This window comes from Antennarius striatus, chromosome 19 (genome assembly GCF_040054535.1).
Source record: "Antennarius striatus isolate MH-2024 chromosome 19, ASM4005453v1, whole genome shotgun sequence".
NCBI classification, from domain to species: Eukaryota; Metazoa; Chordata; class Actinopteri; order Lophiiformes; family Antennariidae; genus Antennarius; species Antennarius striatus.
Genome location: NC_090794.1, coordinates 2,527,712 through 2,550,151, shown reverse-complemented (window position 1 = coordinate 2,550,151; position 22,440 = coordinate 2,527,712). Strand labels below are relative to the sequence as shown.

Sequence of the window (22,440 nt, the reverse complement as noted above, 5' to 3'; positions counted from 1 at the left end):
AAAGCAGCTCAGGGGTCACAGGGACCAGGCTGCTGCGGTTCATCCCGTCCAGTGGGGCCCGACGTGACGTCGACCATAAACAGGTTTACGTAACGGCTACCGAACACGCGTGTAGTTAAAAACTGATTTAGTGAGTGGAAAATGATTACGATTGATTATTTTATTGGAAATAGGATAAAATTGCTGCAAAAGTGCTGCGATTCTTATTTCTAAGATCAATGCTGGAATATAATCATTCAAAAAAACTGTATTTACTTTTCAGGATAGTATTTTAACTGCCAACCCTTTTTAAATCGGTTGCACTGTACATATAACTGCAAAATTACAGCCTTTAAATGACTGATAAATGTGAAACAGAAGTTAAAACATAATTCCATGATATGTAGTAATGGAATTAAACTTTTTACAATTTACTTAAGTTACTCAAAAATTCAAGTTAATTATGATTCACTGTACAAAAAGCAATTTCCCCCCTTAGGAATCAAATAAATATTGCGATTTAATTAATTTTCCACTTAATCTCAGGGGAGAAAATGGTACTTTTGTGCTTTTATTAATTGTACGTTGTGAATAATTATAAGTTAAATAAGTTAAATAACATGTCTTTCGAGCTATTTGGAGCTGCGGGGCTTCCGTAGTTTCTGAATAAATTCCAGTGGTTGTATTCAGTAATTTAATGTTCCCAAAAAGTTTTGCGCAAAATAACAAACTTTCCCTGACTCCCTCATTCCCAGGGGGGGTGGGGTGGGGGGTGGGGGGTAATGAAGGAATTTAAATTTCTGAACTGTATCTTAGTGTAAAACAAAAGGAATAGTTCACCTGGGAAGAAGAAAGATGAAATCTGCACTTGGGGATGTTTTACAGTGAGATGGGAGGAGAAGGGGGGAGATAGAGGTGGATTGATGGACGGGGGAGGGGAGGGGGTTCCTCTCTTGGGAGGGAGGGAGGGAGGGAAGGAGGGAGGGGTGGTGCTGAATGAACAGCTCCTCGCCTCATAAAGTAATCAGACAGCATCTCCGCTCCGTCAGAGCAGCGACAGCCATGAGCCAGCCGAGTTCTCCGTCCTCCAGACCCGCGCTGACTCTCCGCCCGTCGCCCTGACGCGTCACCATGAAGCGGCAAAACGTGAGGACGCTCGCCCTCATCGTCTGCACCTTCACCTACCTGATCGTCGGTGCCGCGATCTTCGGTGCTCTGGAGTCCCAGAAGGAGACGACCCACCGGACGAACCTGGACCTGAGGAAAAAGGAGCTGCTCCAGACGTTCAACTTGTCCGCGGAGGAGTTTGACGAGCTGGAGAAGGTGGTGCTGCAGCTCAAGCCGCACAAAGCCGGGGTGCAGTGGAGGTTCACCGGCTCCTTTTACTTCGCCATCACTGTGATCACGACCATAGGTAGGTAGGAGAGCCGCTCTTGGAAACTTTTGCCTTTTATAACGCGCAAATGAAGTTGATGCGTCGGATTTTACGCGCCGTTTTACGCGTAAATGTTTAAATTCGAACCGAGGCTGCAGGGAAAGTGTTTGGGTTTAAAAAAGAAATGTAAAGGTGAAAACCTCTTGAAAATTATTTTCAAGAATATTCATGATGACCTTTTATTGATTGTCTAGTTTAACCAGAAAGATTCACAAGAGAGCAAAAACATCCAATAAACTGAAGGGACAAGACTAAAACATTTTTCACGATCAATAATTTGCCTCAGTATTGATTAGTAATCCTCCTCCTCATTGACTGGCACAACCTCCTGATGATGTCATCATCTGATGTCGGAGCTGCAGCCATTTAGGTTTTCACCGGGTTCACCGCAGACCTGGGTCGAATAATGAGGTCATTCTCATCCAGAAACTGGGTGACCCATCGGATCAGCGCCGGCGTGATGTCATCAGGCTCCGGTGAGCCTCAGATGTTGTAGTTCTGGCACGAAAACCCGATTGTGGGTCGCTTCACGTGGTCGACCTCAGGGCAGGCAGTCTGTCATTCCTCCGGCTACGCAAAAACTGGCGTGGACTCACTATTGTGGAATGGCGAGCATCCACAACCCTTGGCAACTCGTCTGGAGGACCGCCCCGCCTCCAGCATGCCAACGGCACAATCCCAGTCATGTTGGCCCAGCCGTGGCGTTTTTCCAGATGTCGTTTTGTCCCAAAATCTTCATGCCTTTTTATAGCTGTGGGTCATTTTAACGCACAAATCGTCCTTTGGGATTAGCGTGACAGAAGCTTTGGAGCCGTTTCCAAATATAATCTGTATTTTTAAAGTCAGGACTTACAGAAGAAGTTGATGTGACCTCCTAGGTTTGATTTTATGTGGGGAAACCAAAATTCTTTCTCACATTGTTGCCGAAAACAAAAACAAAAACATTAAGAATAACAGGTGGTGCTTCTTTAAATCCATATTCATTCAGTTCAGAATTATTAGATGGATATGAAAGTAATTCATAATTAGGTGTTAAGTATTACAAGTAAAGTCCAGCAGCAAAAATGTAAATGAAGTAAAGATAAGAAGGTATAGGTAGAAAAATTACAAAAATAAACGTCGGCTGCATTTGATTTATTTAAGTCTTGGTGAATTTGTAGGTAAAGTGCTATACAGATAATGCATATTATCACCATGCCATAAATTAAATGATCTCACGTCATCGTCATCCAAATATTCATATTTTTAGTTGAATTTAATTTGCCTTAAAGTCAGATCTTCAGAGCTCCACTGAAGTTCGACTGAAGGACAAACTTCTTTCCATCTGTGAAATTCTGCTCCTCGTAATAAGAAAAGGAGCTCCAGGAAGAGTTAAGAGACGTTTCCAAGTATAATCTGCATTCGTTTGTTTTCATTCTTGCTCATTAGTCCTGCTCTGCAGCAACACAACACCTTCAAAGTTAGCTCGGTGTTAGCCTATAGGCTAACCCTTAAATTTAAAAATGTTATTACATTCTTAGAAATGTATGAAATCTTCCATCCAATCAGGATGCTGTAGAAATTTTTTTTTTAGAAATAAACTCAAATTTTCAGACGCTTCTACTGAAGATAAGTTAAGTTAAGATACAGTAAGATAAGATAAGATAAGATAAGATAAGATAAGATAAGATAAGATAAGATAAGATAAGATAAGATAAGATAAGATAGACTTCATTGATCCCAAACTGGGAAATTTACTTTGATGAGAACAGGAAGTGGTCTGGTTGCGCCAACGGTGTGGAAATAATCACTTGGAATTCAAGGATAAGAGGTCAAATGAAGTGAAAATGAAACAAAACAGAAGAATTATTAACCTTAATAATTTATAAAATCTATGTAATGTTGACCCACAGGTGACATCTGGTCACTAGAGCGCTAACGGTAGCCGCATTAGCTACAGGTGGATCCGCTTTACAGTATGTGAATGTGAATATTATTATAACTTCTTTCATTTCTCTTTGAAAATGTTTCCACTCATCTCCCTGGAAGCCGTCCTCACCGCCACGTCCTATCTGATTCCTCCTCCGGTGTACTGAGCGACTCGGACAGTTGTCAGTCGTGACTTGTGACTTGTAACTCTATCGCGCGGCGGCAGCTAATTGCACACTGAGTCAGCCCCGGGTTTCTGTATCTGCCGGCTGTAATTGTGAGTCCAGAGGCCGCCACAAATACAGTGATTGGAGTTTCAGCCTGCCATTAAGTATTGATGACAACACCAGAGCCTCCTGGTTCCACCGGCCTCTTGGCACAAAGCAGTAACACTGTACAAACTGTACAGCATGTGTCATGTGACCGAGGTCAGAACATCTAATTACACAAATGAGGTCAGGTTGGAGTTAAAACTGTCATGTAAAAAAATTAAAATAGGTGTGATTGCTTTACTTCCTGTTTTTTTTTATTTTATTATAACAGTTTTAGGAGTGTTGACCACCCTGATGATGGAATGCTATAACTGATCCAAAAGCAGTTTGTCGAGTGACAAACGTACGACCAGACTCAAAGAAGAGGCTGAAAACGACCATGTTATGAGCAACACGCATGAGAACAAGCAACACGCTGCAGAGCTATGAATAAATATACATTTAGATTCACATTTTCTAATGGAAAACCGGTGAACACGTGATAAGACCAGGGTTCCAGCGCTGCTCTAATAATTAAAAATAAGTGAAGGAGGGAGGAGCAGCTGCAATCAGCAATCAGTCGTCAATTTTCATGGAACAAAGGGGAGGAGGAGGAGGAGGAAGAGGAGGAGGAGGATGAGGAGGCCAGGGGGTGGATGAAGGAATGTAGGAACATCGCAAGAGGAGAAAAAAAATGAGCTTTGGGCGAGAAAATGTTGTCAAGATGGTGGAGATTGGGCGGGGAGCTCCCACTGGAATGGGTGTCATAAGTCTCCCTTTGGGTACAAACAGTATCACCCACCTCCGTGGGGGGGTGGGGGGGGGCTCCATTCGTGCTGCGTTCAAGGTCACCTCCGCTTTCATACAGATACGACTCTCTGCGCGTTATCAGACGTGTGACATCCGAACGACGCGATAACACACCAATCCGGGAACGTATTGTTCCCCCCCTCAGCCAGATGGCCTGTGTGTGTGTTCTTCTTCTTCTTGACACACACACACACACACACACACACACACACAGTGTTAGCGTGACACGCAATATGTCATCACGGTATGTTTATACAAGCTGAATTAATAGATCTCATATTACACAGACACCCAGACTGTACCTGTTGGGTTGCAGTGCGGGAACGGAGATGAAATGGAATCCTTTTCCAGGTTTTACTCGTCTGCCGTCTTCATTAAGTTGGAGTTTTTTTTACAGTATCATCAAGAATAACACAAAACCGCTTTAATATAAGTCTCTGGAGAGCACGTCAATGCATTGTTATTACCATAAATTAAAAATAAACAAAAAATGCACTCAAATTTTGACACATTTTGCTGCTTAAAAAAATGAAGTTGCACACATTTGTTTGAAGGAGCATGTGTGAGTCTCTGTTGCCAAGCAACACAGCTAAACATCTAAATCAGACCCTCTGATTGGCTCTGATGGTACCCACTGCAGCTAATAGCGGTTTACACAGGTGACTCTAGGCGTCACAAGCAATGATGAATCTACATGGACTTTACATGCACCAGAATGAATGAATGACAAGTTGAATTCATGAAGTTATTTATCAATAAAATTAACTTACATCATTTTATTTTATTTTCTAATTTGGTTGAAGTTACCCTTTAAGTATGAATTTTGTACTTTTGATGCTTTTTTTTTAATTTTTAATTTTTTTAAAGCAAACTGAGTTCTTTAAAAGTGACTTCTGAACGTCTGTCTCATGTTTCATCTCTGAAGTCATTAAATTTCCTCCGCGGGTGTGAAAACAGAATTCTTTTTCAGATCAGCCTGTTTCGAGTCTCCATATGGTTGCAGTTAGAGAAATATCACGTCAAGATCACCTGCTCTGTTTGTATTTTTATTATTGTGAATCAGCTCTTGTTAAATACGTTTTCTTCAGTGATCATTTGGATGTTTGCCTCTCGATGATTCGATAGACATGAGCTCAGAGTTTGGTCATCGTCTGTAGTCGGTAAATTTGCATTTTTCTATTGTTGTGAAATACCTTCATTTAAATAGTTTGTGACATCACACACCACAAATGTCTTTATAGTTCTTTACAGCATTAATAATCAGTTGAATATCTCCTATTTAAAGTTTTCCTTTAGATCTTCATTCAGCTTCATTTCAAAAACCGGAGGAAGGATGTTCTGACCCAATCGATCATAAATAACCGGCCAATCGCGTCCATTAACAGAATTCTAACGATTTTTAAGGAAAAGCAGAAAATAAAATGAAGATAAAACAGTATTAGCATGCCTTAATTTCACTTGTGTCGTATAATCAATGCTTAATTTGTCTAAAATAAAATAAATTTTAGGTCATCTTGTCCAGATATAACTGCTAGCTCCACATTCATTGAGGCTCGCTCGTGAGCGCCCCCTAGGGGAACAGCAGCTGATTGCAGTACAGCGGATCAATGGAGTGATCAGGTTGTATTTAGAAGGACTAGGAGGCTCCTTTCAACCTGTTGCCAGGCAACCTAATTAATCTTGAAGAGCTCCACAGGGTCTTTTATTTTAGCTTTTTTTTTAAAAAAATAAAAAATAAAATAAAAAGTTAAAAATTTTACTATCTCATTTGATGTGTTGCCTTTGGGCTGTTTTCTATTAAAAAGGGGTTTTAATGTTTTGCTAACGATCTCATTCTGTTTCTCTTTACATTAGAGGAGGAACTATTACCATCCTTGTCATTATAAAGGCTAATTATGTCAAAAGCTAACTAATTCTGCAGGAATGAGCTGAAGTCGGGCCCCAAAATGAATGCATTTGAATAGAATCTTATTTAGCAATTACAACAGATATTCAGCAGGGTAAATATTACACAGCCACCAGGGAATGTAAACACGCCATAACTCAACGGGTGTATATACATAATCAGGCCCAAAGCAAACCAAGCCAGACGTATTACAGCAGCCTTTCATTTAAAAGCACTTAAACAATAAGGCTGAACATGTTCAGCATCACTGAACAAGTGAATCGGAGGAATTAGCTGAGTGCACATGGAAGGGAAACATCAACAGTTATTATTGGCTGGGGGAGCTCGTTTCTGTTCTGGATCTGAAGCGGTAACGTCTGAGAAAGTTGACTCTCGCCGCCGCTCGCTGCTCCGTTCACATGGTCGGCCAATGTTTACCTCGAGTTGCGTCTGCTTAATGCTCCGCTTGCCTCAATGGAAAGTTGAGTCCCCGCTTGACTCACTAAACAAAACACGACTTTTATATTTATTAGACTTTCTCAACCGCCGGAGGCTGGCTGGAGTTTAACCAAATAAAATAGTACACAGTAGTGAGATCGCAATCTCTTTTCGCTTGAAGTTTCCTCCTGGGTATAAATAGACATCGCAGGCCGCATCAGATCTCAGCTGTATCGCGACGCGGTGACTTGTGTCAGATTTATTTGATTAGAAATAAGAGCTTTTTTCCTCCCCTCCTCTTCTTCTGATGGAAGAATGCCTCTCATGTTCTGGGGGATATTTAATTATGAGGCTCTCTACAACCTGGAGCTTTTAGTAAAGGGGTGGGGGGTGGGGGGTGGGGGGCTGAGCGCAGCAGCCGCTTGATTAATGTCCTAATCCTTCCAGTGGAAATTCGAGATTAACTGAGACGTGTCGCCACGTTTCGGACGTGAAATCACGAAGTCCGTCGGCGCCGGTGGTTCGGTTTTGCACGAGGACGGAGTGGCATGATTAAAGAAGAAAACCAACACCCCAAACAATCTTCACCTCAAGGCTTCTAATGAAGAATTAAAAATGTCAAATCCAGACTGTTTTATCAGGCATCCGAACATCCCAGCTTACAGCACAGTCATGTTCTTCCTGGGACTATTTTTAGCAGCGGATTAACCCTAATTTGGTGTCATATTTTATTTGCGTAACCCGTGCGCAGACCTCTGCTTCCTGACTGACGTAATTGTCATTTCAGCTGTCGTGTTTAGCTCCACCGGGTTTTTGTTGGAGGGGATTTTTTTTGGGCACATTGTTTGCAATCGATGGTACATCCATCTATTTGTCCTTCTATTATTTAGACGCTGGAACACACTGATCTTTACCACGCCTGTTGTGATGTCACTGCAGGACGTGGAGTGTAAATGGAACATTGAGATAACTTTTATCTCGGGTGCGTCGAAAAAACATTAATTAACTTTAGATCTTGATCGATCCTCCAGGCATATTGGGGAAATTTAAATAATCAATGGAATTAGTAGATTATTCATTTCCCCCTGCAGGTGATTTTAACTATAATAAAAGCCGCCTGTTATTTCCCATTCCATCTTCATCTTGCCAGATGCAGACACACAGCATCCCTCCTCCTCTTCTTCCTCCTCTTCTTTATCGTACACATGTATATCATGTGAATTAGTTATGGTCTAAATCGTCCGAGCAGCATCACGGATCGCTGATGCGTCGCAGAGGAAACAGACGTCTGCAAATCGGGCCTCTGAAGCGTCTCGAGTCCGTCTCCTGAATAAATGCGTGTCGCCGGGTTCCTCTCCTCTCCTGACCTGAAAAGGAAAGGTATTAGGGAACGTGTGGAGACGCTTCAGCTGGGACGTGATTCCAGGAACAATGCTGGTAATCGGACTGTGGGCCACTGCTGCTTTGTTTTTGGAGGTTGCTGAGGAGAGGAAAGCTTTGAAAGGAAAGTACAGGCGCTGCTGCCAGAATGGAGCTTTTTCCATTTTTACTTAATAAGGTGAATAGAAGAACTTTGGGGTACGGATGCACCATGAAAGTCAGACTTTAGTCTAATTGACCCCCTATAGATGTTAATAGTAATACGTATGTCTGAAGTGGACCGTTACAACAGCTTGTGTGACTCGTTTTGGCTCCTTTATTTCCCAAAGGGAATATATTGAAATTTTACACGCATGAGATCTCTTGGCATTCTGAAAGGACGGACTTATTTGGAAGTCAAGCTGGAGATCTTTCTGGATCCGAACCCGACAAATGATATCCAATCATAGAAAAATGTTTGTTTTTATTCAGGTTTATTAAATAACCTGCATGGATCCAGTTGAAAACCGCTAAAATCCAAACTTAAAACCCGCCGTGATCATCGACCATGTTCGTGTTTTCCTAACTCTCTTCCTTCTCCAATGTTTTGCCAAGATGGAGGCATCAAACTGTTGAATTCCTCATGTCTCATGCAGGCATGTTCTTCATTCTGTGTGTCATTACGACAGAATATCACCACACCTGACTGGAGTCTTTCAAATACAAACACAGGCTGAGGTCTGAGGCTCTGATTGGACCATCACCCCACAGATTTAATCTGTGGGGTGATGTAATGCTTTTGTCGTCCACGCCGCTGCAGCTCAGGCATTATGATCCGTTTCACGCAAACAGACTGAAAGGACATTGTTCCCATTGTGTTTAGCAAATTATATAAATGCGGGAGAAGGTGGCGAAAAAAAGCATTTTCTTAAATGATGCATTAGACGCGTTGTAGCTCGCTCCAAGCAACAACAAAAAAAAAAGAATGGTGATGGGAAATTTTCACTTTGTGCACAACGCTATGAGACATTCACTCTATTTCCATCTGCTTTTACTCCATGCAGAAGCACAGTGGTGATGTAAAGTAGAGCATTATAATCCCACAGCACAAAACATCCCAGAATGCACACCTAAATTATTCTCCCAGTGTCGCAAAGACGAGAACACGACAAAATGACGTAAAACAGATCTGAAGGTGAAATCCTCATTGAGCAGCACAGGAAGCAGGACGACAACAATGAGCAGACGGTGCGATCAAACAACTTTTACTCACCAAATAAAAAAAAAATCAATAAATAGAATAAAACCAAGGGCAAATTCAAGAAATTATTCCATGATAAATTTAAAAGCGGATATGTTTTAAATTCCCCTAAAAGTAAGGAGGTCTGACAGTTTCAAGTCCCCCCCCCCCCTTTTTTTATTTTGTTATTGGGATCCCTGTTTCCTGCTTGTCTGGAAGGATTTATCTGACGTATGAGAACACATTTCATACTTCCATGTCAGTTGATGTGTGTGCGTGCCAAAAAAAATAAGAAAGATAGCAGCTAAAATTGAAGAAATAAACTGAAATTGAGGAGGAGATCCGTCTGCAAGGAAAGATAATATTTGTCAGAGGAACTGAAGTAAGTTGGATTTAGAATATTTGACGTAAACAACTTCTAAATTCTGTTTAAAGCCTTATTTAATGCATAAAATAATAAAATCCCAAGCCAACATGCAGCTATTCTATGCGATCACATGAATGGAGATTCTCCCTGAGGAACAGATATCCCACACATTTCTCTTGGGATGAGGCGGTGGGGGTTTGCTGATCATGAGTTCGCTGTGCACTGAGCCGTCAGAAGGCTTTCCGCTTGGGGACCCACATGTGCCCCCCCCCCCCAACCAAAAAAAAAAGGAAGGAAAAAGTAAAGTAAAAACCATTCCATGTTGAAAGCCTCCTCACGCCGAGGTGAGACTTATTCGTTATCGTGATTTTTCTCGAGATTCCAGAAAGGGAAGCTTTGTCCACGTCACCCCCGCTTCACCCCAAACTGGCTCAGAGTGCTGGCATGATGCGGCCCGACAGCAGCGAGCAACTGTGGCTCTTCCCCCCCCCCCGGGTGGGAATTTGTTCCCCAATTTGTTCTCAGCATCTGTTTAATCTCTCAGCGAGCCCAACCTGGATGAAGTGTGCTGTCACACAGCGGAAGCTAATGATAATAACAATAATAGTGATAGGTGAGTTGTGTTTACCCCACCCCCCTGCCCCGAGGGCCGCCATCAGAGCTCCAGCTCATGACTATGCATTTAATATCCATACAAAAAAACAAAACAACCCCCCCCCCCAAAAAAAACCAACAAAATTTGTCTACAACCTGGGGCTAAAACAACAGCCTGCTAACCTATTTTATCTGAAATCATCTTAATATCGCAGCTGTCAGTAAGGGGGGGGGGGGTGTCAGCCCCCACCAGACGCATGCATCATGTGTGAGGGTGGGGAAACGGTGAAGGGTATTTATGCTTCCTGGCAATATAAACGACTTTTGAAGCGATCTGATTGGTCCAAGACGCATTCCTGCAAGAAGTGTTGAAATTATTTGCACCAGAATAATCTTTAAAATTTAAATACTGGACAATTAAACCTAAAGAAGGTTGATGCACAAAGCCTATAAATGTAAAGCAGGTACTATGGGATGGCGTCCGCTGAGGTCAGCCTGCAGATTGCGTGGAGGTGCTGCTGATGCAGTGGCACCTGTCCGCCATATGGGCGGCCCGAGGCGACGGTTACCTCACGGAGGACGCAGAGCGGAGAACGGATGGTCGTTCAGTTTTTTGACAAAGTCATGCTTCTAATTTGCGTGAAGCAGAAGGAGAAATCAGACGTCGATGCAGGAAAAAAGCCGTTTTTAAAAGGTGAGAGAAGAGGATGCAGAAGACAGGGTTAGATGGAGGACGCTGATTGGCTGTGGCGACCCCTGAGGGGAAAAGCCAAAAGGAAAAAGAAGAGGAGAGGAAATAATTATTTAGTCACAGATGTGATACTCATTAAAACATCGCTGAAATGATGCAGATGAATTCAAATGGGTTTCATGCATCTGTGGAAGATAAATAAATAATAGATGTAGACAAATTTTTATTCTAACGTTCCAGTTTTATCGCCAGCTGCGACAGACAGTCGACGGCGCCGCAAACTTTTGTCAAACGTCCCTTTTTTTTGTTGTTTTTTTCGCAGATTCCTGTTGGGTTGTTTTTTTTTCTCGATAAATAACAAAACAGACAGTTTTTTTGTTGACGGCTACAGTTTCACGTAACACCTCGGTAAGATCCGTTACTTGCTTTGAATGGCATCAGGTCATGACGAAAGGTCACACGACACATGATAGCGTTACAGTCGAACAGCTCAGACACAAAGATGACCCTCCATTGTCTCGTCATCGTATCCTAAAATCTACTAAACCGTCTCAGGATTTGGAGACACGTGTTCGGCCTATTTTACCCCGAGCTCTATTTTTTTTTGTTCTTCGTCTAAATTGTGCACCGTTCCGTGTGCGTTTTGGCGTCAAAATCGCGTGAGGGCCCTTCCCCTCTTTTCGCCCGACATCTGCTGCACGGGCAGCGGTCTAGAACGAGGGCACGTGGCATCAGGTGACGGATGCAGGTGACGGCGCCGCGCAGGCTTCAAAAGAAGAGAGCAAATAATTATAAATCTCTTTCAATTAGAGGCCCAGACGGGCGGATGAATAGAGGGAGAAGAGGAAACAAACGGCAGGCAAGAGAAACGACGAGCGGGGCGGCTATTTATAAAAAGGAGCATTCACCTGAATAAAACATGACGCCATCGCAGTTATCGCCACACGAATCACAAGGCGGAGGTGTGAAACAGCCTTGTCGAGTTATAGCAGACTTGTCACATATGGGGGGGTTTTTGTTTTTTGTTTTGTTTTTTTAACGCCGCCGAGCTGGAGCGTTTTGACAGTTTCTGGTGGACGAGATCTCTCCTCCAAATGCTTCAGGATTAACAAGCATAAAATTGTTGTTTGTGTTTGTGGAGAATTAGCCGTCTATGCTTCTGTCACGTGGGATAAAAAATAATTATAATTATATATATATATATATATATATATATATATATATATAATTTTATATATATATATATATCGATCTCTAGCTGTGACAGCAGTTTTGAGAGCTAGACTCCCAGGCCTCTGGTAGAGGACCCGAGCTTGAGGATGACACACAGATACCACCCCACAAGGGTGAGAGGGACATTTTTTTAATATATATATATATATATATATATAATTATTATTTTTATTATTATTTTTTTTTTTTTAAATATTTACTGTTTGAAGTGTAAATGTTTCAGAGTCGACCGATTCACGCCCTGACTCGGTTCCCAGCTTAGATGTAAGCGTGTGTCTCCGCCTTTTTTATATTCCAACAGAAGATTACCCCTCATCATCCTCGCCGCCATCATCATCATCATCATCATCATCATCATCATCATCATCAGAGGCTTCCGTGACTAATCACACTTCTTCTTCTTCTTTTTTTTTTTGTCTGATGCAATTAGACCCCACAGCTCCTCCATCGATGCTACGTCGCGTCCTCCATGCGCTCGTTTTTTTTGGGGGGGTCCGATTCAAACACGGATGGACGGAGGGAATGCCGTGAGATTTACAAACAATCAACTGAGACATAAACATAGACTTAAAAACTCTATGACTGTGCTGAAAGGCCGAACCAATCAGAAGACAGAACACCTGGACAGAGGCAAACATTTTCCAGCTGGAGCCTTAATGGTGTCATTTGGCGAAATTAGCACGGATGTAAAAGCCTTTAAAGTAGCCGAAACGCATTCAGCTGTTTATAAACTGCTTTTAGGCATGACATCATTCATCCATTAAATTCAGCTATCTGTTTCAAACATTTATGCTTTACTTTAAGCCATTTTTAAACTGTTTATCCAATTGCTCATGTGAGCTATTTACTCATCCACCGGCTGTTAGCTCACAATATCAAACATTTAACCGCTACTTTTAGCCGTCGCAGCTACATGATACACGAACTTGTCGTTAGAATACCTTGAGTGAATGAATCGGTGAATGAATGAATGAATGAATGAAATTTATTTTGGTAATTCATATTTTTTTCCCCACATTTAAAAACAATGCATATTTCGATTGTATTGATAATGACCAAAAAAGGACTGCGCTGAAACAAATTGCTTATATAAGCCCATCCTGATTACCGTTCACCCAGTTGTTACCTTTAGCAGCTTTAATATGTGTAGCTATTAGCATTGTCTCCACTATATCTATTTCACGTACCTGCTTCTATTAAGAAAAAATCAGCAGGAAGAGGAAGATGCTTAAACCAACTGCCTCCTTCTTATAGATTAAATAAGATATCTCTATATACGCAGATGATGCACTTCTTTTTGTCACCTTTTTTACCTCAACAATTCTTACTCAAAACACTCAGCCTGACTCAATTTTCCTTTTCATGCCCTCTTAAATTGAACATTAGAGTTTGCCTTTATAATTTCAATAGCTTAGCTCCATATTTACATTGGCTCACTGTTAAACATGGAAACAAACGTCCACAATCTTCATCACAGGATCTTAACACGAACAAGTGTTGCTTAATTCTTGGTGCATTTTTAAAGGTTACACAAAACAGTGATTTCCTTTCATTGACAGTGAAAGGAAGGAATAATTCACGCTCCTGTTGTTTACATCAAATAATAATGTAAATAAACACATTTTCCCTTTTAGAAATTCCGGTCTCAAACCATAAAACAACCGTTTTCCCCCATTCTCTCTCTCTCTTTTCCCATACGAGCGCTCCTGAAGCAGATAGGTCTTTGATTTTCAAGTTGACCTCCTAAAAGGCCTGGAAATAAATTTTGCTGTTGGCGTTCCCACATTAGCAGCACCCTCGACATAAAGTGTGAAGCATAAGTCGTATTTAAGTTCAGAGATTCCCGTCAGTTCCATTTCCTATCCTTTCATCCTCTTTATTTCCCATCATATTTCAATCCTCCCATCCTCTTCGACCCTTTCCTCCCTCCCTCCTCTTCCTCCCCCCCCCCCCCACATTGTGTACATCACCCGAACACGTGAACCCCGTTTTTTTTCTCCAGCTGTTTTAAAACCGGGTCGGTTATCAACTGTACATCAGCTACATAAATCACGTGATTTATCTAATTAGCCAGCCCTCCCAGAGATCTCACACTCCGCTTGGAATGCCTCGCTCGCTGACCTCATGGAAAACTCCGGCCTGCCAAGGTTTCTTTTCACATCCCCTAAAAAGGAACACGAGGAGCACTTTTGGAAATAGACCCTGATGGGGTTTTTTTTTTTTTCACAACGCAAAGCAAAACATATGACTTAGACGGGTGGACTCAACACAGGCTTGGAGTAGTCTCCTGATGGAAAGTGCTTCTGCAGGGGGAACATGGCGGTGCGGTGGGTGTATCGCCTGCTGACAGGAGGGTTTTATAGCAACACAAGTCATCTCAGCGCTCTCATCTGACCACCGGTCCCCTTTTGGTTTTTCAAGCTTCTGATGCTTTCAGGGCCTCAGCTGTGAGCTGGATGAGAGCATACACACACACACACACACACACACACACACACACGCTCTCGGGGGCCGAGTCGGAGCCAACAACAAAAGGGGTGGGGGGGTGGGGTAACCGAGTTAAAGCGAACCCAGACGGATGCTTTGCCCATTAGCTGTCTCCTCTGGCGTGACACCAAATTCTGATTTGATGAATTCGTTTTACGTCTTCTTGTATTTTTCTCTGGGTTTCACTCTCAGGGGGGGGGGGGGGCGTGACTGACGTTTGAACTAAGTAGATATAACTTAAAATCTATGCATTGTACAAGCAAAATTACAGATGATTTTTATTTAGCTTAGCCTGCAGAAGTGTGCTCCGGAAACACGTGACTTTAAATGCTGGCGCTCCTCCAGCGCATCAGTGCTAGAGTCCTTTGCTTTCACACACTTGGACATTGTACAGCGGCCGTCAGCCAGGCCATGTGGACAAAAAAGTCGGACGGAAGGAGGGGGGTGGGGGCGGGGGGGGGGGCGGGAGAGGACCAGAGCTGTGTTTGAGAGCCTGAATAAACAAACCGCGGGGTCGTCTGGAGTTTGAGGTGTCTGTGACTGGGGATTGATGGGGGTCCGCGGGTCCACGTCGTCGCGGATAAAGACGAGACATTAATTCGTGGGAAAAATACGGGATGGTCGTCGACTTTTGGGTGTCGTCCCTGGAAATAATCGGTGCTTGCAAGCAGACAAGAATTACAGTTTGTCGGGGTCGCCTGATGACATCTTGGGCCCGACGCAGTCAGAGATGAAAGCAAGCGATGGCAAAAGGCATGCTGGGAAGCGGATGGGGCCGCCGTTCAGAGACAGACTGTACCAAACGAATTATACGACCGGTGTTTATTTGCACTGGTGCACGGGACATTCCTGGATTTACGGGGAATTTCCAAGCGAGAGCAGCGAATGCACGCAAACGTGACGTCACGCCGCTCGGACCACCTGTATGATGATGGAAGCAGACCGGCCATGTTTGGGCTGAACGCCGTGTTTCCGCCCAATACCTCTGAATATGTTTACGAACCACTGGAGCGACACAAACATCACGTCTTCTTACTGGAACGGTGAATCATCAGTGCTCCAATAGGAGGTTCTAAAGAACTGCTGATGTGCAGAAATTATCTGCTTGAATGTCAAACTTCAACTTTTGTTTTTCCTTTCATCAAAAGTGAATTCTGCATTTCCACAAAGAGCCTTGCAGTTGTTTGTTTTTCCAGTTTATATATATTCTTATTTTTTACCCCTCTGTTCTCAAAAATAGATTTGGTGGACGAAAGAGGACGATGATGTCACACGGTCACGTGACGTGAAAATCTTTACTTTGAAGTGGAAATAAGTCGAAGGAACATTTATAATTTGATATGTTTTTAATTTAGAACAAATCAGGCTTAAGTCGTTTTTAAATTAAATAAATCACTCAAAATAATTACCATGATCCGGATCCAGATACCACCATGCAGCCAGAGCGTTAAAGTAGAAAAGCAGAAGGTGAAGCTTCATTATAATTATTGTTGTTGATACAATCTAAGGATCTAAATGTGTTTACATTCATATAAATCCTCTGCACAGACGTGTTATTTTTTGTGACATAGGGTGGTCATTTATGCTCCACACAAGAGATTTAAGTTGGAAATGCATTCACTAAACCTGTGTGACTGTGCAACGCTCAGTCTGCAGTGAAAAACCTTGCGATTGCTCACACACACACACACACACACACCAATGACGGTATGATACGTCGCGGCGCGGCCTTTTCCTCCAGGGTGCAGAGATGTCTGAGGAAATCATCTGTTACTGCTGCACAACAGAGAGCAAAGCTGCCACCAGCGTTCCCGTTGCAGAGTCCACATCCTGAGTGTTTCCTCTCCAGAGACTCTGCAGAGACTTCCCATCTTGTTAGATGCACTTGCATGTATAAATAACATGCCATGTTTCATAACCCCGGCCCCCGCTGTCGCGTACGCGCTGACATATGAAAACACATATTTCACCTTTTGTGCTCTCGTTTGCATATTTTGTACACTTGAGAGCTTTTTTTTTTTTTTAAATTCCCAATGGCATCTCCTTTAATGTATTTATGGTGAAGCAGCCTGTGATAAATGCAAGGTAACCGTGCCTTCATGAGGTGAGGTGATGCTCTTGACTGATTGGTTTAAACCTCGTCTAACTGGTGAAAGTGTGTCTGGTAACCGTTGCAAATTTAATCGACGGAGAGCTGGAGGCCTAAACGGCACACTGTGACTTTCTTTGATGTATTTTCAAAAGCCTGATTTAATCCCCCCCCCCTCCCTCCCTCCCTCCCCGCCGCCTAATTAATCAGCTTAATGAAAACTTTGGGATGCAGCAGGTGAAAGGAAATGCATACACACCATCATTAGAGAGACACGCCAGCGGTCGCTGATTTTTATTTGCATTATTTCTATTTATCCAGACGAGCAGCAGCGCTGGAAGATACCAGACTGTTAAAGATGAATATGGAAAAGGAAAACTGCACAAAAAAAAAAAAAAATAGATGGTAATGATATTAAATCTCCAAATTAGAGAATAAAATGCAAACAAATAAGACACCTCAAGGGAATACTTCTCACCCACGTGAAATGACTTTGGAATCAGAGCTAGCCTGTTGCTAAAAGCTGTGGTTTTAAATGATTGGCGGTAAATTATGATCCCTTAATGAGAGGCAGCAGTGGAGGGGATGAGAGTTTAGAGTGTGCTGCACCTGTGTTCTGCTGACATTTACAAGCCTTCCCCTGCTTGTTAGTTTTGCCTAATAAGCCTTTTTAAAGGCTCTTATTGCTATTCGATGTTATGCAATTTTCATATTTTCTTTCACATGATAATTACAGGAATTAGGTTAAGAGACAATGAGCCCCTGGGAGTCGCAGCAAAAATCTTTGATACTCCTTTTATGTGTACACTAAGCCTTAAACAAATTGAGAAAATGAGTTAATTTTAGAGGATCCTTTGCAAATTTCCCTGGTGATCTTTAGCGTTTTCCCCCCCATCTCGCCTTAAACACGCAGCTACAGCTGCACGTGCTCATCAATGCTGGGGGAGGGGGGGGTGGACCTCCAGGTGTCAATCAAACCTCACCCGGTCTGTTGTTTCTGTCACCTTTCAAAGCAGTGAGGCTGCACTTTTCCTCCGCCACCGGCGATGATTGTACCCCACGTGTGCGGAGACGGCAGTGGCGACGTCCTGTCTCACCATAACTTTGTCATCCCTGTTTGGGGGGTGTGGGAGTGGGAGTGGGCGAGCTCTCGTCTGACCTCTTGTCGCCTCCGGTTCCTGCGTCTATTGTTGACGAGTGACGCTGTCACTCCGGCCGTTCCCTCGTCTGGATAAACGGCTGACAGCTCCTGACAGGCTAACAGCTCAGCCTTTATTCTAACCTGAACGCTGCGTCTCTGTGATGGACGGCGAGTCCTATAGATCGCGAGTAGTCGAATGCAAACATGATAAAAGTACTTAAAAGCTTTCGCCGAACAGGGATTGCGTCACATGACCCCTGCAGTAACATCACTGAGCTGATTCTTATGGTATAAATTGTGCTAATCATCAAAAGGTACAGCAACAAAAAGCTAATTATTGGGTATCATGTAATCATTTAGCTTAAAGTATTTATTGATCACAGTCAGAAAAAAACCCACTTTAAACCACATGTGTCAAACTCAAGGCCCGGGGGCCAAATGTGGCCCTCCACATCATTTTATGTGGCCCACGAGAGCATAATGGGTCAGAGTGTCTAAAGATAAATAAGTCAAAAGTGTGCTTTTAGTAAAACTACATTTCCCACAATGCAGTAATTCAGACCATTTTAACACTGACAAAAATGTTTTGAACAAAGTTAACGTCCTAACTTGTGTTTGATGTTATTTTTCTTTATTGATTGATTGTTTGATCCTTGATTGATGGAGTTCTGTGGGTTTAATAACCTGACAGATTAAAAGGATTCATGTTAGAACAGAGAAACAAACACACATATTTTTTCTGTGTGTAATAAATTCAGAGTTATTTAACATTAAGGAGTAGTTACATTTATTTACATTACATCTAGTTACATTTATTAGTTACATCTGGCCCTTAGAGGTCAACCATTTGACATCCTTGTTTTAAACTATTAGCTAAAAGTTAAGGTTGTTGAAAGTGCTAAAAGTAACCTGACAGACAAACTATTAGCAAAAGTTGGCTAAGAAGTTCAAGCTTTAAAGGAAATAAACATATGGAGTATGGATCTTGCCCTTTGACCTCCAGCTGAACCTGCGACGCCCACCTTTGGAGTCCCTCAGACTGGTTTTGAACCAGAACCTCGCTCCCGGGCCTCGTGTTGACAGGACAGCTCAGTCGTGTTTATTCCACCTGAGAGTTATATCTTGGATCGGACTGTCTGCTTTTATTTGATCGTCAAAGAATGATTCGCGCTTTTACTACTTTCCATCTGGAACGTTGTAACGCAGCGTCGACGTTCCAAAACGCGATTGCACGCCGTCGAGGTGTTCAAATTGCAGACTTTTAGAGAATTTAATCCGGATCACGAAAGCATGATCATGTCTCCTATTTTATCCCTTTCCCTGCATCATTGATCGATTCAAAATTATTACTCCTGGCATGAGTTTCTGCTGAGTTCCATCCCAAACGTTCTAGAACAGCTTACCAGAAAAAACTGGAAGCTTTTACCTCACGTCTCAGAACTTATGACCTTTAATAATGAATCTATTTTATCTCTCACTTATTTTGCCTTTTCTGTTGGAGAAAAGGATATCGACTTTACAACATTTACTTTCCTTTTAGGATTTTTTTACCCAAAGGGCTGCAGGAGAAAGACAGACGTACAAAATACCTTTTTGTTTGTTTGTTTGTTTGTTTGTTTGCTTGCGACACACCCTCTACTGTGCTGTTTCTGTACTCTGGTCGAATGTAGAGAAGTAATAAGGTGCAAATGTACTCATTAGTCGAGCCTCTCTGCAGAGGCCGACTATCAATGAATTATTCAAGCTCTCTCCCTCGAATACATGACATCAATACTTGGTGATTCCTGCCAGCGCGCTGATGTGCATTCTCCTCTTCGGTTTCATTCTGCGGCCGTGAAATGACAAAGTCTTTGAGTTTATCAGAAGTCCCGCTCAAAGAATGCAAAATCGCCTCCGGTCCAGGTCCGACTATCTCAGCCTCCTGTTCTCAGACCCTTGTCCTCTGCTCTGTAGATTTAATTAATTCTGCCCCGGTAACCTTCCCCCTATCTCCCTCTTATCCCCCAGGATATGGCCACGCAGCCCCCAGCACAGACGGAGGGAAGGTGTTCTGCATGCTCTACGCCCTCCTCGGCATCCCGCTCACCTTGGTCATGTTTCAGAGCGTGGGCGAGCGGATCAATACCTTCGTCAGGTGTCTGCTCCACCGGCTGAAGAAGTGCCTTGGCTTGAGGCGCACCGAGGTGTCCATGGTCAACATGGTGACCTTTGGCTTCATATCCTGCATGAGTACGCTGTGTGTGGGGGCGATGGCCTTCTCACACTTTGAGGGCTGGAGCTTCTACCACGCCTTCTACTACTGCTTCATCACGCTCACCACCATCGGCTTCGGGGACTACGTGGCGCTGCAGAACGAGAACGCCCTCCAGACGGAGCTGGAGTACGTGGCCTTCAGCTTCATCTACATCCTGACGGGCCTGGCCGTGATCGGCGCCTTCCTCAACTTGGCGGTGCTGAGGTTCATGACCATGAACGCCGAGGACGAGAAGCGCGACGCCGAGCAGCGGGCTCTCCTGGCGCACAACGGCCAGGCGGGCGGACACATCCACTGTTCCGTGGATCCCGCGTCCTCATCCTCCACGCCGTCTGGTTGCGGCGGAGGGGGTGTGGTCGGAAGCAACGGGGGAGGAGGAGCGGCGAGTCGGGGTCTCCGTAACGTCTACGCCGAGGTGCTCCACTTCCAGTCCATGTGCTCCTGCCTTTGGTACAAGAGTCGAGAGAAGCTGCAATACTCCATACCCATGATCATCCCGCGTGACCTCTCCACCTCGGACACCTACGTGGAGCAGGGGGAGGCCTTCTCCAACCCCCTCCACTCCAACGGGTGCGTCTGCGGCCTGCAGCACCACTCGGGCATCAGCTCCGTTTCCACCGGTCTGCACAGCATCAACACCTACAGGAGACTCAGCAAACGCAGGAGCTCCATTTAAAACCAGCAGGACTTCAGGCGCGTAAAGGTGTGGCCCACAAGGTCGCCCAAACGCCCTCTCCTCAAGAGGTGCGGTACGTTAGCTCCTCCGGTACGGAAGACGCTGGGCGTTCTACCACAGTTAGCGAAGCACAACCGGTTCAGGACTGACATCCTTACAGATGGAGGCGAGCGCTACGGCTAATGCTACATCCCCATTCAGATAAAGACGGGGGTGTCGCTCTCGCTGAATCTCCGTTAACATAACACTTAGCATTTTCTCCGATCACGAGGTAGAATTTCACGTCTGTTCCGTTTCTATTTCTAATACGAAAAGGGACGAAGTACACTGTGACATGTTTTTAAGAGGGTCAGAAGGGGTGAAAGCTGTAAATAAAGTCTGAGAAATGTTTTATGGAATAGTCTTAAATCCACTTTAAGGGACATTCAGAAGTGAACCCTCGGTTGTAAGTGTTAAACTCATGTCAGACATATTAAATCTGTATATATTTGGACTTTAAGCGGAGTTCTAAAGGGGAAGCTTTCCTTTTTTTTTTCTTTTTTTTTTTTCAGGAAACATTTTCAAAAATGTGTGTGTTGCTGAAGTTCAGCCAAACTCTGGTTTGTTCCATCAGGTTTTGTTTTGTTTTTTTCTGTCCATGGGAGAACTCGTTCTGTCTTTGAACTGAATGACTGATTGTTTGAATTGATGTTCATTAAACAGGTTTTAATTAAAGTCTTGTTTAGGGACGGGACAAAGGGAAGCAGACTATTTAGACCTCGCCGTCCTATTTCCTACAAATCACTTTGAATTTAATCTTTGTCTTTCCCTCCTGTCTCTCAAACTGTCATTTACTTGTTTTCTCACAGCACCACTATATTCTGATAAATTAGCGCATGTTGTGCGTCATAGAGACTCATATCTTATTCACTGCTGCACCTTTAGAAGACTGGTGTTTATGCTTTAGGACACTGGAATTCAGTGCGCGACTTTATTTGTTTTATTTTTTATTTAACGGAATCACTTTATGGTTTGTCAATGAATAATTCTTTTCTTGTGTCATCAGTCTGGGATGTTTGTGTAATAAATGACTGAGAATAATAGCGGTACACCTCACAAATAAATGGCCTCAGAGTTTGCACCTCATGCACTTATGGGGGGTCTTTGCTCCATCCCCACCTAAACACACTTGATTTAGCCAACAGGGGTCTTTATGCAGTGTTTTTTGCTCGTTTCAGACCAACGTTGGATTGCTCTTATGTTTATTTGATTTTTCTAGCTTTATCTTACAACGTCTCAACATTTGAGTCCTAGAACATTCATGTCGGTTTAGATGTTCATCCTTTTTTTTTCCTACTGGAACATTCTGATGAACTGCCTTGTTGACATTGAGACTGCAGTTGACTCTGTGTGCGGCTATACATTTAGAGTATGTCTTTTCTTTCATCATAATAAAATATTATTTAATTTAAAACGCTTGTTTCTTTATCAGAGTGTCGACCAGGTTGAGTATTTTTAGTATTTGCTCGTCTCATAAGGGTTTGAAATTAGTCTTAATCCACTGAATTCACACTCATTCTTGTATAAATCAATCTTCCACACAGCAATCAGTCCTAACAGTGGC

General features: G+C 43.1%; 1 protein-coding gene across 1 annotated transcript; it reads left to right on the top strand.

Moving 5' to 3' along the window:
- The first annotated feature begins 1,042 nt into the window (after positions 1-1,042).
- kcnk3a (potassium channel, subfamily K, member 3a) lies at positions 1,043-22,262 on the top strand. Its single transcript, XM_068342529.1, has 2 exons — positions 1,043-1,393; positions 19,915-22,262. The coding sequence occupies exons 1-2, from the start codon at positions 1,111-1,113 to the stop codon at positions 20,835-20,837; spliced, it is 1,206 nt and encodes a 401-aa protein (XP_068198630.1). The 5' UTR covers positions 1,043-1,110; the 3' UTR covers positions 20,838-22,262.
- The last annotated feature ends 178 nt before the right edge of the window (positions 22,263-22,440 follow it).

Coding starts and splice junctions, on each gene's coding strand:
- kcnk3a (XM_068342529.1), top strand. CDS start 1,111: ATGAAGCGGCAAAACGTGAGGACGCTCGCCCTCATCGTCTGCACCTTC. Junction 1,394..19,914: donor CACTGTGATCACGACCATAG/GTAGGTAGGAGA, acceptor CTTATCCCCCAG/GATATGGCCACGCAGCCCCC.